Here is an 18,040-nt window from a genome sequence, read left to right on the forward strand (position 1 = left end):
ATGTTCTGAAGCCTGTATTTGCACATATATGTACTGCTAAAGCTTTGGACTTTCTGAAAGGCTCTTTTTTGAGGAAGCCGCTGTTCCTTGGGCCACTCTTACTTCTCTGCTTCTGAATGGCACATTAGGACTTAACATAAATCAAAAACTTCTTTATCTTTGTTTTTTTTAGAAGCCAGCTTTGAAGAAAGCCCTCATAGTTGTTCTACAGTGGTGTTTCAACCATAATTTCAGCGTTCGACTTTATGCATTAGTTGCCCTTAAAAAAATTTGGGGTATGTGCAGACTGTTGCATGTGGAAGAATTTGACACTCTGACACCAGTTATTGAATCTAGCCTTCAACAAGTGGAAAACATGCATGGCACAGGGTTAGTAACAGTCTTCTGACTCACAGTTTAATGTTGTTCTTCTGAGCCATTTGCAGCAAGTCTAATTTTCTAAAATAGCACTTGATAATTCTTGTGGGGGTTTATAGATTTTTTTGTAACTGTTTAAAAAGAAACCAAAAATTGAAAATGGAAATTTAATTATCAGCAAAGAAAATGAAGTGTTAATTCAGTGTAGCATTGCAATCTGAAAGCACACAAGGAAAAACTCAAGGCATGTTTGAACAGTGCTCATAGTTTAGAGGTGGGGTAAAAATAGACAGTCAGAAGTGCTTAATTTTCTTACCTGAGGGGTTTTGAAGCAATAACATTCATTCTTCCAAACTTCCTGATACCAGTAAATTCTCAAATATAAAAATCCAAAATGTTTTTGGTGTTAATATTTGAAAATACTTCTGTGGGATAAAAATGGATAGGGAAATTAATTTGGATGATGATTAAATGAACTTTACAGAAATACTTTTCTGCTTACTGATTTGCAAATACAGCAATTCAGTTAAATTTTGTGCTATCTGTGTGTTTGTATCCTTCTTTTAGCCCAGTTTGTAGGAGTTAATTAAAATTATTTAGAATTTCTGACAGTGTTGTGAGCCAACACAAACTTGGGACTGCTGCTGATGGGCTGCTTTTTTTTTTTTTTTTGAGAACATTAATATTCATTTCCCTGATCAGTTTCACTGTTACATCACCCAAGTTGGTATATCAAGACATGGGATAGAAAAAAAGCAGCAAAGGGAAGAGTCTGCTTTTTTTTCTTTCTTTCTTTTTTTCTGACAGCTAAAAGTTGTCACTGAACCATAAGCTAGTATTCAGTTCCCTACAGAGGCCTAGATGGGATGCTCCTTCTTGCCAAACTTACTTCTTTTGATAATAGAATTTGGAGACATGTTATGGGCCTTTCTTGAAACATAGAACTTATTTCCTGAATACTGGGGGTTTGGGGGTTTGTTGTTTTTTTTTTTTTTTTATGGGTCCATCCTTAATTGTTAAAGTATTTTCTTTCTCATACAGTATATAGTAAATACAATAAGGTTGCCTTATTCCAATTTGACAATTTAAAAAAAAAAATCCAGTACATTGCCTTCTTTGTGCATCTTGCATTACTCTCTGCAATTGCAGGAATGCTAGAAGGAACTGGCAGCGAATACAAGATCACTTCTTCTTTGCAACTTTTCATCCACTTGAGGATTATAGTCTAGAGGCAAGTCCGAGACTATTGCTGATCATTGTACTTGTGTAGTTTTACAACTATATTTTTATCTTTCTTTGTGTATGCTAATGTAGGATGAATAATGATTAACTATTATTCATTTAAAACTCTGAAAAATTTCTTCGTCTAAATTGTGATGGATTTTAGACTAAGACTGCAGCTTAATTCTCTAATTAATATTGTGTTAAAAACATGGGTTAATTAAGAAGAGGTATGTGTGATGAATGTGCCCGTCTGTGTGGGAGTTAATCAGGTTTCATATTTGTGGCTAGAAAAGTTACTTGTAATAACTGAAGAGCATCTACTTAATTGTATGCAGTCTGTTAGGATTTTTGAGACCTCTCCTGTTCTTGGAAGTAACTTGAGGTTGCTTAACTAAATTGCTGTTTGATGTGAACGGGATACAGATGTATAACTTCTAGAGCATCTTTCAGCTATCCTTTTTGCTATAGCTTAAATTACTGACAGCTGAATAAACACTGAAGGAAGGAAGGTAAAAATAAAGGTGCAGATAAAAATAAGAGAGGAACTAAGCTGAAAATACAAGATAAACATGAATGTGAAAAGGGGTACATGTGTTCTGGCACAAACAGTGCCATCTTTCAGAGAAGGAATTTTATTTTTGTTTTAACCCATCTTCTATGAAATATTTTTGTGAATATGCTAGCTGTGACTTAGCAAATGCAGAAATTAAAATCCTGAACAAGAAAAACAAAACAAAACCCCCCAAGGCTAATACTTGTTAAGTATTTAAATGTATTCAAGGTGCATCGTCACCTTCATCTTGGGGGTGGATTGGGGTAAAATGTCTGGGTTTTAAACTCTTCTTCTGATTCAGCCTTTCTCTTGCGGTGTGTGTTTGTTCCTCCTTGATAAATTGTGGTTAGCTGTATTGGTAGCGCTGAGTCGGATTTTACCACTAGATTTTAATGCTTTTGACTATATTCCTTTTGACATTAAATCAACCTGCATTCTTTACTAGAAGTTCATAAGAGCATCTGAAAACTCTTTAGTGTTATGTGTAAAACATTTTCGCAAGATCTCTGTACTGAGAAGCATAGCGTTAATTCTTTGGTATTCTAGAATTTCAGAACAGTTATCAATGCAGATCCTTGAAAAAAGTCTTAATCAAATAGAGAAAGAGACTAGATTTATGAAAGTTACATATAAAGTGAAGAATATTGAGAGATCTATTAGTAAGTTATATAACGTACCAAGAAAAACAAGTATTAAAATCATAGAATGCTACATAAGATGTGTGCAATAAAATTACCAGAGATTAATTTATTATTTGTTTTGCTTGCTGTAGTGGTGCTCTGCTAATAACACTGTGTTACATTGCAGACAATATTTTATACTCTTCCCCGCCTTTCGGAACTAGCTGAAGATGAATGGATCTCACTCTCCAAGTTTGACAGATTCACTGATGTTCCTTTGCCACCAGCATTTCAGTGGTATCATTCTCGAATGGAACTTCGTGATCTGAAACCAAGTGACTGGTCTCAGCAAGACATGGGTAAAATACAGCTAATCTATATTAAATACAGTTATTTGTATGTAGTAGCTGTATACATCTGTATTAAATCTGATCTCTGTTTTTCAGCTGAAGTAGAATTGTATCTATGTGAGCAGAGTATATACCATAAAACAATAGTAGATGACTACTGGTGTCTACAGTATGAAGCAGTAGTTTCATTACCGCTTGCGTATCCATATGACTACTGCTTGTTTTTATAGGTTCAAATTCAGCTGAAACAGATAGCCAGACAGAATGGACTGATGTTCAGAAAAAGATTATACCCTGGAAAAACAGTACTCCTAGTTTAGACCTGGAAATGATGTTTCAGGATCGTGCTGCTAAACTTGGTAAATCAAACAGCAGGCTGATTGTGGTGGCTTCACTTATTGATAAACCTACCAATTTAGGAGGTAAGGTTGATTGTGCATTTTTAAACTTTTATTTTAGACCTTAGATCCCACTGGGATATTAATGAATTTCATCTTATGTTGATAATTAGAAAATTATTTAAGTACTGCTCAGAAAAATAGATCATTATCCTGAAAAAACTGGTAATCAAGAGAAATACTACCTGCTTCAGAAGAAGACGTCTCCTATACTTAGTTTTAAGGAAAAAAAAAAAAGTACTTACATATAGCACGCATTGATTTAATTAAATAGAAATTGCTGTAAATCATGCTCAGTTTTTTACTGTTTTTATATTCTTTGTTACAGTTGAGGTTTTCAACTGTGTATGCAGTTAAAGGAAATAATTTGCTTTTATAGATATTTTTTTTTTCTATAACAATTAAACCAACTCTTGTAGACCTACTAGTTTTTCATGAGTGTTGGACAGGAAAGTGCCTGTTCCTGATTAAGTACTCCTTCACAGTGCCGTGCAAGCCATGATACAATAAATCCTGCAAATACTTTATTGCATTGTGCTTGCTGTTGTTAGCAGTTTAAATAACTGCAGTGAGACTATTAATAAAAAATAAGCCTTCTAGTTGGTGCTGTCTGCATTGTAATGCTGTAATGTGTCATTCTCTCAAGCCTTTCATTTAACAGGTGCTGGATTTAGAGCTTAAGCTTGTGTGTGTGTCCATCCATCCCTGCCGAGGCTTGTACACTGACCCATTACTTTGTGTAATTAGTATTGTAGAAGCACATTGTCAGGCGTAGTGCTTTTCTAATTTTTATCTTTCTGCTAAGTTACAAAATGGTTTTGTTTGGGGTTTTATTTTTCTGGCAGTGTGGAACAAGGTGTGGCTTGGAACAGAAGCACCTGAAACTGTTTAAAAATAGAGGACTAAAGTAACCATTTCTCTTTTGGATTCTTTGTCCTTTTACACTTGCTGAAGTATTCTGGCTTGGTGTTTATTTTCTACACAAAAATGACTTTAATTCTTCTGTTTGTAGGTTTATGTCGTACAAGTGAAATATTTGGGGCATCTGCACTAGTTGTCGGCAGCCTTCATTATATACAGGATAAGCAGTTTCAGCATCTTAGTGTTTCTGCAGAGCAGTGGCTCCCCCTTGTTGAGGTGAATGGAGACATTTTAATAGCTAAGAAGTGTACCGTACATCTTCAGTTCATCAGATGCATAGTGCAAAGTCTTTTTATCTTGCAAAAATGAACTTTTTATTTAACAGAAGCTTCCGCTGTTACCTCCGAGACTTAATCTTGAGCATTTTGATATAAACTTTGGATCAACCTCGTAAAAGAGAATTTAAAAAATACTTTTAATTTCTTATTGCTGTGATAAACTGATTATGTGAGCTGTCACTGCTGCATCTTACTCTGTGTTTTATAGTGGTGGGTTGGAATTTAATGTTTGTTTATAGAAGTTGAACAACACTTCATTTATCTTGCTAGGTCCATTGCTTTTGGTAACTTCATGGGGATAATCTTTGCCTGAAGCTAACTTGTGCTGAGCTTTTAGAACCTATTCTCTAGCTTATAAAAATGAGGGTTTCAACCTATATATTTAGTATTTGGTAGAAAATATGTTTGTGATATTTTATAATAATCAGTTTTTCAGGATAAGCTTTAAGTCATCTGAAAAATTCAGTGCAAATTTCCGCCCCCCCCCCCGCCCCCCCCCCCGCTATTTATTTTCAGCCTATTAAGATTTTTCTTCAGAACGAAATAGCTGTAGAGCTTTTTGCCTAAAACAGGACGCTTTTGGACACATTGTCATGGCCTAGTGTCTGTACAGAAATGTACTGATGATACAGTTTCTGTTGCATGAAGAAATTGGCATTTAATACAAATAAGCAGTTTAGAGACTAGGATCAAGACAACTAAGAAATTCTTCACTGCAAGCTGTCACAAGTTGTGATGCAGGCATGTAAGGCACCTCAGCTTCAATACTGGCTGTTATATTGTTTGGGGAAGGAATTCCAGGTTAAATAACTGTGCACCTTGTCCCTATGCAAGAGTAGTTCTTTTACATTCAAATGTAAGGCTTGGGGCTATCAGAAGCATGGAAAAGCCTTTGTTCATTGTATTTGTGGAGTACGTTTTTGTGGCATTACTTAACCTCTTGTGCTATTGCTGAAGAGCTTTTAAAATGTTAAGCTATATATATGGACAGAGTCTTTGGGGATAAAAGTCATTCATCTTAAAAACTGTCCAAGTAAATTGATTTTTACAGTAACTTCAGAAGTTTACAAATGGTGGTGTTTAAATATTTGTATATTTCTCTTTACTTTTGATGGACAGGTGAAACCATCTCAGCTCGTTGATTATTTACAGCAGAAAAAAATGGAGGGCTACACTATTATTGGTGTGGAGCAGACAGCTAAAAGTTTTGATCTTACAGAATATTGCTTCCCGGAGAAGTCACTGTTATTGCTGGGGTAAGAACACACACTTTTTTGTAAATCTACCTCTTGCAGCCCACCCCTTCTACTAGTCAGTGTGGTCATATGAAAACCAAGTGACACTGGTAAAGGTGGATTTAGAATGGGAAGTGATTATGGAAACAGCAGAGCTTGGTTTTGTGTGCCAAGGAATGGGAGGTACTGATACCTGCTCCTGAACGATCCTTTTCCTCGTACTTAATAACCTATCTATATGCTGTAACTCCTTTTTTTATGGGTAGAGGGAGCAACAGCATGGATTATAGTTTTCCAGGTGTGATAGAGATGTTGTCTGTTCACTTTAGTAATATGAGGCCCTGTATGTGTAGGCTGCAGTGAGCTCAGCAAGAAGGAGGGCTGCCTGTTTGCCCACCTTGACTTGGCGAGGAGGACTGGAGCAGAGTGGGAGCATGCAAAGCTGGGAGATGCTTTAAAAATGAAGAATGAGGCACAGGATGAACTAGCAAGTTTTTGCAGTACAAGCAGAGGCTGGGACAACTTCAGAGAAAAGCAATAATCAGTTCCTGTAATCAGGCAAGCCTCAGATGTGACAAAAGGGTGGCTGCTTCAAGAAATCTAGAGGATAGTGCCTACGAGTCAGAAAGCTTCTGGAATTGCAGGGCCACCGAGTGAGACCAGGAAGAAGGGCTTGCCTGTCCTTTTAGGACAATATGTACCTGTTTTTCAAACCATTTTGTATGTAGCTTGTCTTTAGAATGTATCACTTTGTTCTTTTCTAATTAAAAACATAGTTCCAATTACTGATAACCTTTGGTATCTTCTGGTGTGCTGATTCTGAAGAGGTGAAACATTTTCAGTTTAAGGCTTCAGGCAGTTTTGACATTCCCTCATACCAAGACCTTACTGAATGTAAAGCAGGCAGTTGAGCTTCCCTGCTGTGCCAGCAGCTTCATGCCCTGGTCATTTCATCTATAGCTGTTTATTTCACTGTACATGGATAGCTTCAAAGTAAAGGCAGAGAGGGAGTCCTTGTGGTCCTATTGCTGGACCAGTGATGAAGTGCTCTACCAGTTTTCCTGCATCAAAGCTTAGTCAAGTTTCTCCTGTTTTCTTTGCATCTGTAATGTATTACTGCTTAAAAAAAAAAAATATCATTTTTTTTCCCTCATCAGTTATATTGAGGGCAGATGCACTGTTTCTCAAATGGTGTTTGGATGCTGTTGTGACTTCTGCATCTTCTCCTTTCTGGAACACCCTGTCTTCTCAAATACAAGTTACTGTTTCCTCCTTTAATAGAAATGAACATGAAGGAATCCCAGCAAACCTGATTCACCACCTGGATGTCTGTGTGGAAATTCCTCAGCAGGGTATTATTCGATCACTCAATGTTCATGTAAGTGGAGCTCTGCTGATTTGGGAGTACACAAGGCAACAAGTGATCAAGCAAAAACAACAAAAATAACTGCCAGGAGTTTTGTGCCTTACAGTGCAGCTGGGTGACTTCCTATGGTGCTACAACATGAAATTCTGAATAGATGAGATACAAACTCAGGGTGAATGAGGATTCTTAAGTTTTGCATGTTTTGTTCTCTATGGTGTTCAGACTGACTTTTAAATGCCTTAATACTTTACCTCCTTAAATAAAACTGTTGCATTGGAAATAAATACTATTTATATTGCAGGTGGTGTGTGTGATTTTTTTTTTCCTACTGTTAGAATATCAGCATAGTACCATGAACAATCCCAAACTCAAAACATAGGATTTTTACTGCAGTTACTTCAGTTGTGATGACCATGCTTGAAAGGGAAGTGGTACCTTCCTGTAACCACAATCAAAACTTACTGTAGCCAAAGTATTTAATGCCTCCAGCATCTAGATATACTAGATTATGTAATTTTTGCAAGGTAAATTCACATATGTTATTACATTAAATGCTGCCCCTTGTTTAAATGCCTTCCACAGTCAAGTTTACTAATCCTGCTCTAAACAGTCTATCTTCAAATGGAGTTGCATCGGTAAGGTAATGAAAAACACTCAATTATACAAAAGGCCATAATGTGAGAATTGTGATAAATAACTGCCATATTTCTAGCAGAGATACTGATTGAAAACTGTCATCGCTAATGTAAAACTTCCTCTTGCTTTTAAAAAATGAGCACACTCGAAATACGTGAGTTACGTATCATATGCACAGGATGCATTAGGTCTTCTAATGGCTGCTGTTTTATAAACTGATGCCTGACTTAAAACAGAGTTTAAAATACTTTGAAATACTTGGTCAACAACAAATATATTATATCACCACCTCCTTTTGACAAGGGGAAGTTGGAATGGATGTTGGTTTTTTTTTTAAGGAAAAGCTTGTTCACTTACTGGAAAACAGTTTTATTGTTCTCTTTGGAATATGCACATTACACTATTAAATAATCATTTATTCCTGTGAAACAGTTTGACTAATTAGGCATTCAAAACCTTAGATTTGTGAACAGCCCTGCACCCCTATTTCTTTGACACATACTCATGAAAAAGCTGTCCGTGGCCATCTTTTTTTCAGCAGATGCAAGAGACCTTGCAACAAGAACAGCAGCCTGCATTTCTGGGAGACAGGTTACCAGTTCTTGAGCTCACGTAGCTGCTTCTGCTTTCTCATACTTCTTCCTTCCATAGTTATCCACATTAGATTTATTTTGAAAGCAGAGTACCTATGACTTTCCAGCAGCTTCTGGAGGATGATAGCCTTCTGTTTCAAGCTTTTTTTTATATTTTAAAAAGTCTCTTCTTTTGTCAAAATGTTTAACCTGTTTAAAAAGAGAAAAGATGTTCATCAGAAGAAAGGGCTTTGTGCATCACAACAAGACTAAGGAATAAACAGTCTCTTTGATCACTGAACTTAAGGATGACTTTAATTCAATACGCTAGTTAGCAGTTTCTTGCTCTGTTGAAGTAGAAGACTAAAGAGTGGAGTGTGTTTTTTGTTGGTTTTTTTTTTACCATTTTGAAAGTGCACTTTGGTTTTCTGTCATACCCCCCCATTACTTCCATGAACATTAAAAAAAGCAGTCTATTGCTTTGGTACTTTCACTGCTATGAACAAAGACTATTTGTAATGTAAAGATAAGTCCAGCAGCTTTTCTATAGTATCACCAACTATGTAATGTCTGATTCAGTGCCTAGAGCCACAGATATGCCCGGTGCAAAGCACTGCAGATGAAACCATCATCACTAGAGATGACATATGGCAGAACTGCAGCATTCAAAGCATCAGCCAGTACAGCAACTGTGAATGTACTTGGGTTTTTTAACTGACTTCAGTCTACTGGCTCCAATAGGAACTGGTCAGCCCCTCAGCCACCACTGTTACTAAAAGGCAATGCCTATTAAAAAAGTTAAGAATTACAGTTTGAGCTTAGGAGACTAAAAAGCACAACGTGAATAAATTACGTGTAAGTGGATGGTTGTGAAATTATACTGCATGAAGACGGCTGTTTTTATGCACAAGAAGCTATCGGATGACAGTCTTAAGATGCCATGGATCTCCCAGACCTGTATGTCGCTTCCCTTCCATATTAGCCCTTCTTCTTTAGTAACGGTAATTTCTGTGCACTTCTAAAAGCCTCCTACTATCTTTCAGAACTTTTTAAATTAAACAGTAAGCCTGTATGCTTGCATAGTTGTGTATGTATCTGAAAGTTTGAGGTCGTATTTTCCTTTCCCTTTACGCTATATGCTACTGTCTGTAGTTCCCAGCCCAGTCAGTGGCCCGCTCGGTTGTTTTAATTTCCCCGCAAGACCAAAAGTCTGCAAACCAAGTTACACTTGACAAGGGTGCAGGCTTATCTCTGAGAAAGCGTAAGGCCGCGCTCGTTGCCGCCGTGAAGGAAGGCGAGTGCAATTCCTCGCCGATGCTGTCTGTCACTAAGGCTCGAAGGAGCGCTGCGTGCCCCTAGTACGAGCTGCGGGAGGCCGCGGCGGCTGCTGCTCACCCACTGCTGCGGACAGCGGGACTCGAAGGACAGCCGCAGCTTCTCGCACTGGGAGGCATCGTCCCCGTGCCTATCCAAGCACTGCCAGAACTCGTCCCGGGCCCCCCAGCAGGCCTTCCTCTCCTCCATCGTTGGCGCCGACATCTTCACTACCGACCTGAACACAGAACGGCCATTACCCGAGACCCCGCGCCGGCTGCGAACCCTCGCCGCTTCCACGGCGGGGCCCGACGCCGCCCTGCCCGCGGTCCCAAGGCACCGGGGGAAGGGGGTGCCTGAGCGGCAGGGAAGGCCCCGGGCCCGCACCGCACTCACCCGCCGGCCCCGGCCTCCCGCCGCGAAGGTCGCGCTGCCGGAAGCGGCGCGACGCTTTTCTTAGTGCGCAGGCGCAGCTCCGGCCGTCCCGGCTGAGATTGGCCAGGCGGGCCGGTTGTCCCGCCCCCCCCCTCCGCCGCGGCGGGCCGCGGAGCCGCCCCAAACGCTGCGGGGCGCAGCCGTTCCGTCCCCACAGGCCGTGCCGGGGTGCTGCTGTCGGCTGTGAGGCGGAGGAGAGAGGGCTGCGGGGCGGCGGGAGGCGTGTTTAAAGCCCCAGCGATGGTGGGCTTCGCGGGCTGGTCCGCAGCTGTGCCCACCCTACAGAAACCGCTCCGGGCAGGCTTCTCTGACGGGCCCCGTCGCTACGTCACGCTGATAATAAAAAAAAAAAAAAAAAAAAAAAAAAAAAGAAGTGGTTTACCCCAGTGGAAGAAAAAAATTTACCCGTTGTAAGGGTGATAAAATAATACCAGAAGCCTGAGGGCTGGCCGGGTGGGCGCCTGGTGAGCTCAGCCCAGCAGCACCACCAGGCCCAAAGCAAATAGTATCCAGGAGCAAACTCCGTTTCGTTGTTTTATTCGGGATTCGGTGGCGTTTCCTCGTGGCAGTCCCTGTGGCCGAGGAATTGATAAGTCTTCCTTTTCCACGCCAGCCTCCTGGAAATATGGACCAGTTTCGCAGTTTCTAAAAGGATGGCACGTGTTGTCATAGTAACGCACTGCAGTTTTGGGAAGGGTGACGTTTTGGCAGCTGGGAAGAGCCTAACTCTGTGAGGTGCTGAGCCCCTGGCGGCTCCCCGGCCAGCGGCTTTACCAGGAGCTTGTCGATAGCCGGTGCTCCTGGTGTGTGAGGCCACTGGGCAGCCAGGTCGGGGAGTGGGTGTAGCTGTCAACCTACCTTGAGCTGGGTTTCTTCCTCAGATAATGATTTCTGGTTGTTGTTGGTGGGCACGCTTTTCTGGTTCTCCTTGCAGGTGGCTTGGTTGTCTCGATACAAGGAAAGGTATTTTAAGAGGAGGCTGAGGATTTGCACTTCTTCAGCGGAGCCCCCTGTAAGCCAGCCAGATCTGGAGGGGATTTTGTTTGTCGAAATACCTGACCCCTTTGAAGGGATACTGCTTTGGAGCAAAGTGAACGTGACTGCTGCTGTACACTGTACGGTATATAACACAGCCCGTGTTCTCGTCCCTGCCTATTTGTTTAACCACCTTCTGTTTGCTAGGCCATGATAGGTAAGAGATAGTAATGCAGTAATTTGATTTCTAATAGAACAGGTGTTTTAAGGTGAGTGGAAGTCACTACAAAAGTAGAATTTAAGCTATGAGTTATGTTTTTCTGTTGAAAAGAATTAATATAGAAGTAAATTTGTATTACAGCTTACTTATGACCCTTTTGTGCTCAAGCTTTTGCGAAGCAAGCTTTTGCAACATGAATATTGGAAAGAAAATTAATGTTAAGTCTCAGGACTGAAATGTGGTAATAGGAAATGTCAGTTGTGTTTTAGATTTCAAAATTTATGGTGCATGTAATGTTGTTTAGTTACTGCATTTATGAAACAGAGGGGATAATGCAATTATATATAATTAATCACAAAGCCCAAATAGCACATCTGGGATATTTGTGATAAATAGTTTATTCTTTAATGACCTGTAGCCCAAGAAATAACTCACTGGAGACAATTGTAAATAACTCTGTGTAATGGATATTATGGAAATTTAGTGATCTGGTTTTAGAAAGTGCCTGAATAGAAAGAAAAAGACAGATTTATCTAATACATTTTTAATGGCAATACTTCCATTTGGTTAAAATGCTATCATAAGGAGCTGGATTTTTTTGTTGTTAGTTAGCCAATTCTAAGTGTCTATCTTTAGTCTTTTACTTTTGGGAAATGTGCCTAGTAAGTAATAAATGGGATATATATAAGAGCCAGGCAGAGGCAAATGTTCTAGAAAGATGGGAGCCTGAAAAAATTCCAGATTTGTTAGGTGCACTGGTTGCCACAGTTGAAGCCTTTGAATTACATTTCCATTTAGCGGTTAGTGAGATAGATGTTAAAGAAATAGCTGCCCGTCTCCCCTTGAAACTCTTGCCAGCAATGCATTAAAGTGAATCGTGTGGAGTTTATACAGTGGTTCAGCTCTCAGACTCTTTTGTGCCTACTCTTGTTAATTGGGATGCAGCATTTGTGTGTGCTTTGCCTCCCAGTTAACATCTGACAGATCTCTCCTCACCTACAGCCTTACTTACCCCATATTTAATTGAAACTTGCCCAGCACATTCTGGATTGGCAACCCTAATGATTTCTCCTTTCACTTTGGAAGCAATTAGCATGTTACAGGTGTCCCTAGGACTAACAATGCCAGCACTCCTTGATGTACTATAGCTGTGTTCAGCTTTGTGCTTATACTGGAAGCTCAATTAGCTTGTTATTGTCGCATTGAAAGATGCTGATATATGATCCTTATCCATAACAGATTTTCAGGGAACTGAATTTAAAAACAAGTTCTTTAAGCAATATAGCCCTGTATCCAACCATTTATTTAGCTGGAAATAATAACAAAATCTTACCTCAGGCAGCCTGGGACATTCTCTTCTGTTGTTGAGCACCAAGCAGTTTTTTCAGTAACAATTAAAAAAAATATGTAGTGCGAGAGAACCATATCTTGAGATTTTCTGTTTCTTGCTTCTCAGATGTACATTAAGGATGTAACTCTGACTCCTTTGGTCTTACAGTGTTCCTTGCTATGCCTGGTGAAAGAGAATAATTAAAAAAAAAAAAAGGCAAAACAAACACACGGATTAATTGTGCCTGGTTTTATTATTAAAAAAAAAGGAATAAATTAAGCAAAGAAACACCATGAACTGCAAACAGTAATCACCCTCTTCTACTCCTCTTTGAAAATGTTTTAACAGAGATTACTTAAATGGTTGAGCATCAAGCATCTCTCTGAGTGGATCTCTTGAGACCCTGTGTGACCAAATTTCAGATTCTACTTTCATCCGTTTACTGGCTAAAGACCCTCATGGGTTACTCTTGGCAGTAACATCAGCTTTGAAGATGCAGTCTGCAAAGGCAAGTGTAGAAACACTCTTTGTTCTCGTGGAGAGGAAGTATTTATACATCTTTATTGTTTAAAGTCTTCCTTACATTGCTTTCAGAGGTTATTTTTGTGGTTTATTAGGGTTTGGTGAGACTTAAATTCCCTTTCAAATAGGTCCTTCTTTAACAGAACAGGTAATTTTTGTCTTTAAAATAGCTTTAAAAAAATCTTTTAAAAAGTAAATATCCCTCCTGAAGAGTCAGGCTTCAGAGAAGACCACTGATTTTTTGAGCAATAATTTTCTGAGCTTTGTAAGAGAATTGCTTAAGAACTGGCAGACAGTTAATGAATTCCTTAGTTAATAATTAATGAGTTCATTATTTAGTAGCCACTGATAATACTAAATGATCTGTCTATGTTTATTAATAAAACTTCTTTCTGAAACCAGGACATTTACATAGCCTTGCATTTAATACCAAACATTTGCAAATAAAGATCTGAAAGAGGCATATTCAATTCTAAACATTTAAGAAATGTATGCTGTACTTTCTATGGCCTTATGCGAAGCACTCCATTACTTCATGAAGACTTAATGTTGAGTTTTATTTCTATGAATTTCCTTTTAAGAATAACATGCTTAAACTTCATTGGATGAGTTAGCAAAATTTAGGTTTTTGAATGAATAAAGAAGGAGGAGTGTATGAGGAGAAAGAAAACTGTAGCTTTTGTTTGGTGGCCTTAGCAAGTCGATTTTCTGAATCTCTAAGAAAATGTGCATTATCATGTTATTTTTCAACTAAATGTGTTTTAGGGCTCTTACCTTGATTTCCTCATAATGCTGTCTTTGCTGGGTGTCATAATGAGCATCCCTGCACTAGGGAGTGCCAATGTGAGATGAACATAGAGAATTAAGCACATGACTTGGGACACTAAGAGAGAGACGGACAGATATAGAGACTACCACAGCTTTCTGCGGTAGCTCTGCACGTGTCAGAGGGCTCGGCGTGTGGGTTCATCAGGTAGTGCTGGAGGGGCTTTGACTAGGAAGGACTAAGCCATCTGTGCAGGCTGGTATGGAGACAGAAGGAGAAAGAATAGACAGAAAAGTGATTTTCACCTTCTCCAGACCTCTGTTTAGTGATCTGAAGCCTGCTGAGAAAAGGCTTGCTTGTCCTTGTGACCTCTCATGGACATCAATGGAGTACTCTGTGGAACGCAGTCTGAAATTCACTAGTCTACCTAGAGGAGTGGCGATTATGATGAAGGAAAAAACCCCAGCAACTGGAGGTTTAGGATTCTTTTAAGGTGATGAAGTCATTTACATTCATTATAGGCACTTGTTTTTAACACCAATATTCCATTTTTGCTCAATTGTTAGGAATGAAGATAGAAAAAGGAATATTTTGGGAAAAGCAGGCAATGGTAAGGTGGGAAGACTGACTGATTCTTACTCTTCTGTTGGCTCTTGATTAGCAATTCTCCAAGCCTACCAAGGATGAGACAAGCTTGCTTTGCAGCAATGTTGATGCTCAGCTTTTTGCAAGAAAGCCAGAGGGGAAACGGGGAATCTCCCTGTTCTACAAGCAGACTCCAATTTTCAAAGCTATGTAAATGAAAGAAGAAAACTTATCTTTTGGGTTTCATTTGGATGCCTTCAAATTTCTGTGGCATGTTACGTACTAAAAGCAAAGAAGTGGTTCCTAGTTCTCTCTGAGATTGAAACACATACTAAAATTCTTTACAAAAATTCCAGCTGCATGCTTGCATTCAGGTATTGTATTTAATAATCCATCAGCTGCAGTGATTACCTTATGCTTACTATAAACATTGTCTGTGAGGCATAGGTGTAGTGCACCAGATGAGATTGGTTACACATGCACAAAGGCAACATTGTTCTCAAACGTGGTATTTGTTCTCAAACATGGTATTTGTTCCCAAGATCAGTATCAATTCTCTCAGCAGCCAAGCTAGCAAGTGACAGGCCTTTGACCAAATCCAAAATCACACAGTGAAAGAGAGATGGTTTTGTTTACAAGTCAGGAAGGCATTTAAAATGTATAATTGACCAAAAATCACAAGCAGAGTATTATGCAACTTACTCTGCTTACTAGGCTGCAGTCATCAAAGACTTGGCAGCTTCAGAAGCCAGAGGGACAGTGAGACCTGCTGCTGGGAGACAGCAAAGCTATGTTCACTGGCCCATAATGTATGCTCATAGCCAGCAGAACAGGAAATCCAAGCTGAAGTTCACATTTTGTAAGTCCTTACAAATTCTGCTGCTTGGACCTCACTGGAATCCAGCTTGTAGGATTCTTTTAAGAACCTTATAAGAATCTTTTAAGCGTCTGGGTCAGTCATGGGTACGTGCAGAAGCTGGAGTTTGGTGTAAATAATGTGCGGAAGTTAGCCAAGGCAGCCCTCCCCTAAGGAAAGGCAAGGAAGTCTCAGTCTCTCAGTAGTCTTGTCCTTTAAAGTTAAAAGGAGTCCGAAGGATGGGTGGCTTTCTACAGACTCGTCTTGGCCCTTTTTTTGAGAGAATAGGAAGCCCTGCACTTAGATTTCTGAAGAGTCTCTAATGATGCTTCTTACCAAAGAAATGAAGCTACTGTGGATCAAAAGAGAAGGTTTTCTGGTGGACTAATAACTGGTTAGTGAGGCAGGAAACAGGGCAGGAATAAATTATTGCAGTTCAAAAGCAGAGGGATTACCAAAGGAGCTGTGCTGAGGCCAGTCTTCTTGTATGTACTCGTAAATGATTGGTCAAAAAAACCCCATTTACTGATCATACTTCTTTACTGATTCAGGAGAGCGAAAACTAAAACTGAGAGGATCTCTCGCTGTCATGTGGCCATGCAGCAAAATAGCTGGTGGCATTCAGCATTAATAGACACGAGGTAATGGACATGGTGAAAAAGTCTAAAATCCATGGTGAGGGGCTCTACATTTACTGTTATCACTCATCAGAAAGATTCTCAATTTATTGTGGATAACTCCATCCAAGTTAAGTCACATCTACTTTAGTTCTCTTCATTTGAGTGAAAGATGCTCTGCAGGTTGATTGCTGTTGTTCCCAAACAATGCACTGATGGCTATCTTGAGATGTTAGGTGGACTGAATCTAGAGCTGGGGTGAAACCTGGAAGTGAAGAGCTGGAAAATTCTTTTGAGTTCTTTTCTAAAGAGATCATCTAGTTCAGCAGTAAGATTAAAGAAATGTCTCTAGATCATTGCAGAAAAACTGCATGTAACAGGTTCTTAAATACACTACTACTGTGAGCTCCACAACCTCCCTTGTCTAAGCCTTTTGCAGAATTCTAACTCTCCTTGTAAGTTCCACTCTTCATTACTGAGAATTAAGTTGGTTGCATCCTGGTGTATCTGCAATGTGCATGGAGAAATACTGATCGCCACCTTCTTTAGAATGATCTTGTGCATATATAAAGATCCCTTTAACAGAGTTTCAGGTAGAAGAGAGAAATATGAGGCTTATTATTTTCAGAAACATTAATTTGAGCTACTGGTCCTGTCCTTAGGAATGTGATTTCCTCTTAAGATTTTTAGGCTGCAGGTGGGCATCTGTTCGTTTGACTTCCTTCTTGCTTCCACAAGATCTTTCAAGTCCTTTTTTTCTTATTTCTCTTTTCAATGTTCAGGAGTTTTAGATAAGGTGCAGGTTATTATGGAAATGCCCTAGAACATGCCAGCTAAAGAAGAAAATCTAATCGCTTCTCTTTTAATAATGATGAGCTAGTTAAACTCATCCATCAAAATCCATTACTGCTGGCAGTTTCTGCAAAGACAGTTTGCACAAGGACTGGACTGTGAAAGAAGCTTCTCAGCCTCAGCCTTTGCCAAGGAGTAGCTCACATTTGGAGGCCTTGAAGGACTCCGTCCTTTCTGCAGTACAAATCAGGGACATGAAACCAAACTCGCCGTAGTTGATGACTTTACAGCATGTGCACAGACCCCATTTCTTCAAATTGGAGTTGTAGCAAGGGGCAAGTGGGCACATTCCCCTGGAAAGTGTTTCTGAATTTCTGTCCTGATCCCATCAGCAGCTCTCCTGTGCTCCTGCTTCACACCAGCTGCATTGTTTCTGCCTTCTGTTCTTTCCCCATTCCTTGAAGGAACTCCTGGTCCCAGCCTGCTCTCTGAGTCTGTGCAGCCCTCCCTAGTCCCAGCCTGCTTTCTAAATCCATGTAGCCCAGGTGGGTGACTGGAGCTATTCCTACGGCTTCTGAACTGCTGAAGACCTATGACATCCTTCTCAGTGAAGAGGAGGGGTGTTTCACATGTGCTTCTGTTGTGCAGATTTGTGGCTTTGTTGGGAATATGATACAGAGCTACACAAGTCAATTCAGACTTCTGTATTCACTGCACAGGGAAACCTTCACTTTCCAGTGGGTTTGCAGGCCCACAGGCATAGTAGCAGAAAGGTTTTTGACCAGAAATGGTGTCAACCTGGTGATGTTACCTTCTCTATATGTTGAAGATACTGTCTGTATTAGCCCTGACCAACTCAATATTGCACTAGCTTTGTTACAGAGCACTCTGGAGAGCTAGGGATGAGTGTCTTGTCCCTGAGCTAACAGGAGACATTAATTCAGCCCCAGAACTTGATCTACAGGTCTACTAGTCTCCCCTCAACCCCCAAAGCTAGATATTGGTTTCAGTGTCTTCTGTTCATCTGTTGAGTATTGTGGTTGGACTTCTGCCTTTCATAGCTATTTTCTGAAGACTGCTGATAGGAATACAACCATCCTAGACAGAAGAACAGGAGA

The 18,040-nt window shown here is 39.9% G+C and overlaps 2 protein-coding genes across 6 annotated transcripts in view; one reads left to right on the forward strand and one right to left on the reverse strand.

The window, feature by feature from the left end:
* Window positions 1–7,591, forward strand: part of TARBP1 (tRNA guanosine 2 -O-methyltransferase TARBP1) — a 38,138-nt gene extending 30,547 nt beyond the window's left edge. The window contains exons 24-30 of one of the 5 annotated variants that reach the window (XM_075043264.1): window positions 173–369; window positions 1,507–1,588; window positions 2,942–3,113; window positions 3,335–3,526; window positions 4,515–4,639; window positions 5,821–5,957; window positions 7,218–7,591. In XM_075043264.1, coding sequence (XP_074899365.1) covers window positions 173–369; window positions 1,507–1,588; window positions 2,942–3,113; window positions 3,335–3,526; window positions 4,515–4,639; window positions 5,821–5,957; window positions 7,218–7,383 — 1,071 coding nt within the window. In that variant the 3' untranslated portion in view covers window positions 7,384–7,591. Of the gene's footprint in view, window positions 1–172; window positions 370–1,506; window positions 1,589–2,941; window positions 3,114–3,334; window positions 3,527–4,514; window positions 4,640–5,820; window positions 5,958–7,093 lie in introns of all 5 variants that reach the window. The other 4 variants (XM_075043265.1, XM_075043266.1, XR_012652529.1 and 1 more) reach the window with 4 other exon arrangements.
* A 700-nt stretch (window positions 7,592–8,291) lies between these two features.
* COA6 (cytochrome c oxidase assembly factor 6) lies at window positions 8,292–10,297 on the reverse strand. Its single transcript, XM_075043268.1, has 3 exons — window positions 10,221–10,297; window positions 9,906–10,062; window positions 8,292–8,720 (listed from the first exon to the last, which is right to left on the reverse strand). Exons 2-3 carry the CDS (start codon window positions 10,047–10,049, stop codon window positions 8,625–8,627), a joined length of 240 nt encoding a protein of 79 aa, XP_074899369.1. The 5' UTR covers window positions 10,050–10,062; window positions 10,221–10,297; the 3' UTR covers window positions 8,292–8,624.
* Between the last annotated feature and the right edge of the window lie 7,743 nt (window positions 10,298–18,040).

The sequence above is a fragment of the Buteo buteo genome, chromosome 12 (assembly GCF_964188355.1).
Source record: "Buteo buteo chromosome 12, bButBut1.hap1.1, whole genome shotgun sequence".
Taxonomy (NCBI): domain Eukaryota; kingdom Metazoa; phylum Chordata; class Aves; order Accipitriformes; family Accipitridae; genus Buteo; species Buteo buteo.